At 47.5% G+C, this 5,190-nt stretch overlaps 1 protein-coding gene across 1 annotated transcript in view; it reads left to right on the forward strand.

Annotated features, from left to right (window-relative positions):
- Positions 1 to 5,190, forward strand: part of dnah5l (dynein, axonemal, heavy chain 5 like) — a gene marked incomplete at its 5' end in the record, with an annotated part of 46,678 nt that overhangs the window by 7,121 nt on the left and 34,367 nt on the right. Inside the window, 12 exons of the mRNA XM_031879638.1 lie at positions 52 to 139; positions 377 to 500; positions 619 to 800; positions 1,063 to 1,155; positions 1,235 to 1,338; positions 1,825 to 1,921; positions 2,003 to 2,083; positions 2,457 to 2,711; positions 3,354 to 3,503; positions 3,958 to 4,076; positions 4,218 to 4,354; positions 4,436 to 4,598. Coding sequence (XP_031735498.1) covers positions 52 to 139; positions 377 to 500; positions 619 to 800; positions 1,063 to 1,155; positions 1,235 to 1,338; positions 1,825 to 1,921; positions 2,003 to 2,083; positions 2,457 to 2,711; positions 3,354 to 3,503; positions 3,958 to 4,076; positions 4,218 to 4,354; positions 4,436 to 4,598 — 1,593 coding nt within the window. The remainder of the gene's footprint in view (positions 1 to 51; positions 140 to 376; positions 501 to 618; positions 801 to 1,062; positions 1,156 to 1,234; positions 1,339 to 1,824; positions 1,922 to 2,002; positions 2,084 to 2,456; positions 2,712 to 3,353; positions 3,504 to 3,957; positions 4,077 to 4,217; positions 4,355 to 4,435; positions 4,599 to 5,190) is intronic.

Consider the following 5,190-nt stretch of genomic DNA (forward strand, 5'->3'; position numbering starts at 1 on the left):
TGTGTGTGTGTGTGTGTGTGTGTGTGTGTGTGTGTGTGTGTGTGTGTACAGGCAGAGTCAGCAGGTAGAGAAATATGTGTTTCAGCTGATTGAGGAGCTGAAGAGGAAGATGACGACGACGGAGACCGTTAATCTGGAGGTAACACACACACACACAGACAGATACACACACACACACTACACACACACTACACACACTACACACACACACACACACACACACACACACACACAGAAGAGTATTGAGCTGAAAAACAATCTTAAAATTCTCCATTCAATAATTGTCCTTTCCTTGTCTCCTCTCTCTCCCCTCCTCTCCTTGTCTCCTCTCTTCTCTTTGTCTCCTCTCCTTGTCTCCTCCCTCCTCCCTCCTCAGGGATCCTTCCTGTGTCTCCATCCAGACTCCAAACAGAAGACTCGCTGTCAGTCGTGTCTTCCTTGTCGTTTCTACAACCTGATTGGTCAACTCTGTCATCGCAACACCGAGGCCCTGGTCAAAGGTCAGCCGTCCTTCCTACCACGTCTCCTTCCCTTCCCTTCCTTCTTCCTTGTTCCCTACCTTTCTGTTTTCTTTATTTCAGGTCGATGTACTTCCCTCTTCTGTCTTTGTCCTTCCAGCCACTAAATCGTCTCTGGACGCCCTGAGGAGGAGACTTCACGTCCTCAAATACCAGCCGTCCTCTTCCTCCTGCAGCAGCCAATCAGCTCCTCCTCCTCCTCCTCCTCTTCCTCTCTTCAGAGCCTCCATCCAGCTCTCCATCCCCAACATCGTCCTGAGACCGAGTCTGGACGACGTTCAGGTACTTCTGTTCTCTCCTCTCTGAAGGACAACCGGTCCAGTCTGGTTGATTTAATCACAGTTCTGTTATTCCTTATTAAGAATGGGTCAGAAACATTTAGAGACATTTCAGTTTGATTACATTTTGTTTTGTATTGTTGGTATATTTATCACTTCTTTCATCGTCTTTGAGTTGAACACTTATTCTGTTTTATTAATCTGTCTGTGTGTTTGTGTGTGTGTGTGTGTGTGTGTGTGTGTGTGTGTGTGTGTGCGTGTCTCAGAGTACGGTGAACAGGCTGGTGAGCGGTGTGTTGTCAGTGACTACAGACGTCCCTCTGTGGACGTACTCTCGTCTGCAGTACCGACAGCAGCAGGTAAACAAACATCCGGCTGCTGTTGGAATCAGCTGATACCAGACAGCCAATCACAGGCCGGTGTTCTTCTGTGTGCTAGGCGGAGCAGGTGGCGGTTCGGGATGCGGGAGACGACATCCCGGTGAAGCCGCCGGTGCTGAGGCCTCTGGACAGACAGCTGGCCGAACACAGAGACGTCTCCAAGTCAGTCCAGCTTCAACGTGTCTTAGATGGACAGTAACATCATTCTATCTTCATGAGTTGTTCATTTGCAGAGACGATGCACATTGAACCGTCTACCTTACGTTTACTAATTGGTAAAATGATCTGAACTGCAGAAATCTTCCTTTAACTGACGTGTATGACTTTGAACCAGGAGGCCTCCTCTTGTTCTGAGGAGAGAACGGTGTGTTTCTACTTCATGGAGGTTTATTCTTACGTTTTGGTTCCTAAAACGTCTTATTCAGCTTTCGGTCGTATTTAGCTCCACCCTCTAGTCAGCCTAAAACCAAGATGGTGGCAGCCTAAATTCCAAACTTGAGACTTCAAAACCGTCCACAGACCAACGGGTGACGTCTCTGTGATTACGTCCACTTCTTCTCTACAGTGTGTGGTTCAGACTTCAGGTAGACCTGGTCTACAGGTAAACCTCTGACCTCTCACGTCCCGTCATGTTGTTGTTTGGAGCAGGTTGGTGATCCAGCTCAGCTCCATGGTGTCGTCTCTGAGAGCTCAGGCTGCTGACACTCTGAATGAACTCAGTCACTTCTCTACTCTGTGGAACCAGGTCAGTGTGTGTGTGTGTGTGTGTGTGTGTGTGTGTGTGTGTTGTTGTTGTTGAACTGGACTAACATCCAGGTGACTTTAGGACCCAGAGGAGCAGGTGCAGGCCTTCCTGCAGTCCGACCCCTCGCTGACGGAGTTCGGCTCTCAGATGTCCTTCTACTCTGTGAGTCCACTTCCTGTCTGTCACATCAGCACTTCTGACTCTTCTCTTCGTCGGGTCGCCGGTCGTCGTTAACTACGATACAAAAATACAGAAAGTTACAGAGGCAGAAAGTCTGAATCTCCGAGATTAAAGTCGTAAATCTACGAGAAAAAACCCCTAAATCAGATTTTTCAGATTTCAGATAACAACTTTAATCTCATAATATTTTCTCTATTCAGAAAAAAACCTAAAGATTAAAGACTTGATTATTATCTGAGATTCAAATCACAAATTTATGAAAACAACTATTTTTTTTGTGGAGGAATCGCATGGCTTCACTGTTTAAAGTCGGATCAACGTCATCGCTCCACCGTTGTTTTTTCTGTCCCCGCAGACGCTGGAGGTGCAGATTTCGGAGCTCCCGGAGTTCTTCTCCGTGGGGTCGATCCTCTGCGACACGGACCAGCTGAAGCTGGCGCTCACTCAGGAGTGCCGTCTCTGGAAACGAGCCTTCGGCGCCGCGCTCAACCGCCGCGCGTCCGCCGACATGGCCGACGTCTTCTCCTTCGTGGACGCGCTGACGAAGCGCCTGCAGCGTCCAATCACAGACCTGGAGGACGTGCGGGGAGCCATGGCAGCGCTGAGAGAGGTCAGCCGGCCTCTGATTGGCTGTCAGACGGCACAATATTCATTCATTCATTTTGAAGTGATGGACCGAACCTTTTATCTAAACTTCTCTCCAATGAACTCTTTATTATAATAATCTGTTCTGTCAATCAATCATTCATTTAGTCTTTCTCTCTTCTATTCATCCATTCATTTGGTCCTTAATTCCCTCATTCACTCACTCATTCATTCACTCATTCACTCATTCACTCACTCACTCATTCACTCACTCATTCATTCACTCATTCACTCACTCACTCACTCATTCATTCATTCATTCACTCACTCACTCACTCATTCATTCAATCACTCACTCACTCACTCATTCATTCACTCACTCACTCACTCACTCACTCACTCACTCATTCATTCATTCATTAATGTCAATATTTATTTATTTGTTCCTGTTTTGATTCATTTTTGAATACTTATTATTCATAATCTCTTCATTTATGGTTTTGATAATTAAATAAAAACAGTTTATCTAAATAATAAATTACTTCGACTAACAACAGTACAACTGCTAATACTGCCAGTACTAGTAGTACTACTTCTTACCTTCTCACTCTGATTTATTCATCTCCCCATGAATATTAACTCCTTCACTTCCTGTCTGCTGTTGGAGGTCCGGGAGGCGGAGCTTGGTATCGACGCCGCCATCGGCCCGGTGGAGGAATCCTTCGCTCTGCTCAACAAACACGAGCTGCTCTTCAGAGACGGGAGCGCGGAGCGCGTGGACGGCCTGACGTACGCCTGGACCAACCTCGGCGCCCTGGTGAGACCTTCGCCCACGTCGTCCAATCACAGCGCAGATCCAAAATATCAGTGAAATTATTATCATAGACAAACATATAATCAACGTTATTAAATTCATTGACTCATTTTTTTGTTTCTTTTTTTCTGTTCTGTCACTCAATTATTCATTTAGTCTTTCTCTTTTTTTATTCATCCTTTCATTTGGTCCTTAATTCATTCATTCATTTATCCATTTATTCATTTATGTATTCATTCATTTGAATACTTGATTGTGTCCAGGCTTTGTTCTCTTTGTTGCCGTTTGTAAAACAAATTTAATTAACATATTGAGCTTGTTTTGTCTTTCCTCGTTCAGAAAATACTCTGTGATTTTAAATGATTTTAAATGTTTTGAACTGTTTTTGTGTTTTTCCCTCAGGAACACTAGCGACCCCTTTTTGTGGATCCAACTAAAGTGCGTTGTGTTTTTTCAGGTGGTGCAGAACCAGAACACCCTGGTGAGGATCCAGCCCAGCATGAAGGCGGACCTGCTGTCTGCGGTGCAGAGCTTCCAGATCCACGTCCAGAGCTTCTGCTCCGAGTACAACCACAGGTACACGTCTAGGTGGAGCGACGTCTAGGTGGAGCGACGTCTAGGTGGAGCGACGTCTAGGTGGAGCGACGTCTAGGTGGAGCGACGTCTACGTGGAGCGTGACGAAGTAGCAAACAAATCACTGCTGTGTTTTCCTGCAGGGGTCCGGGGACGGAGGGCGTCGCTCCGGCTGAAGCCAGCGAGCGGCTGCAGAGTTTTCAGGCCGAGTTTGATCAGCTGTGGAGGAAATACACCACGTACTCTGGAGGAGAGGAGCTCTTTGGACTGACCGTCAACGGTACTGCTGCCCGACGGACTGGCTGCCTCCCTATCACTCTCCTGCTCTTCCTCCCTGATCCTTCCCTCTCTTCCCCTGCAGAGTATCCGGAGCTGCAGAGGATCAGGAGGGAGCTCTCTCTGATGTCCAAACTCTACGCTCTGTACAACTCCGTCATCGACAGCATCGCCGGCTACTACGACGTCCTGTGGGCCGACCTCGACGTCCAGAGGATCAACGCCGAGCTGCAGGACTTCCAGAACAGGTGCAGCAGATTTTAGATTGAAAGTTACGTGAAGACCCAAATAGTCTGTAGGTGAGCTTTCCGATCACCGCTTGCAGCACTTATTGATCCATTACTATAAGGAACTTCCTTTGTGTAGATTCTGTGGACTAAAGTGGTAGTGTCTCTGAGCTCCAGAGTCTCTTTAGAAAACCTTTCACTTTACTGCAGCAGGGTCTGACAGTCTTCCCCTCTCAGTCTTGGTTCTGGTTTTCCCGTGCCTCCCTTCCCTCCAGCAGGTCCAGCAATACGTCCTGGGTCTCCAGCAGAGAGGAGAAGCTCTGCTCCTGGAGGAGGAGGAGGAGGAGGAGGAGGAGGAGGAGGAGGAGGAGGAAACACTGCTGCTGCTGAGAGCTGAGCTCTCCTCCTCCCTCCGGAGCTCCGGATCTCACGGTGGACCGGTCTATAAGAATATAAGAATGACTCTATAGAAATAGACCATCTTCTCTCTGATGGTCTCTGTTACTGATGGAGGTCTGATAGAGGATCAGGTCTACACTGAGACTGGTTCATATAGAGGATCAGGTCTACACTGAGACTGGTTCATATAGAGGATCAGGACTACACTGAGACT

This window comes from Anarrhichthys ocellatus, unplaced genomic scaffold, assembly GCF_004355925.1.
Source record: "Anarrhichthys ocellatus isolate YVR2014 unplaced genomic scaffold, GSC_Weel_1.0 scaffold329, whole genome shotgun sequence".
Taxonomy (NCBI): domain Eukaryota; kingdom Metazoa; phylum Chordata; class Actinopteri; order Perciformes; family Anarhichadidae; genus Anarrhichthys; species Anarrhichthys ocellatus.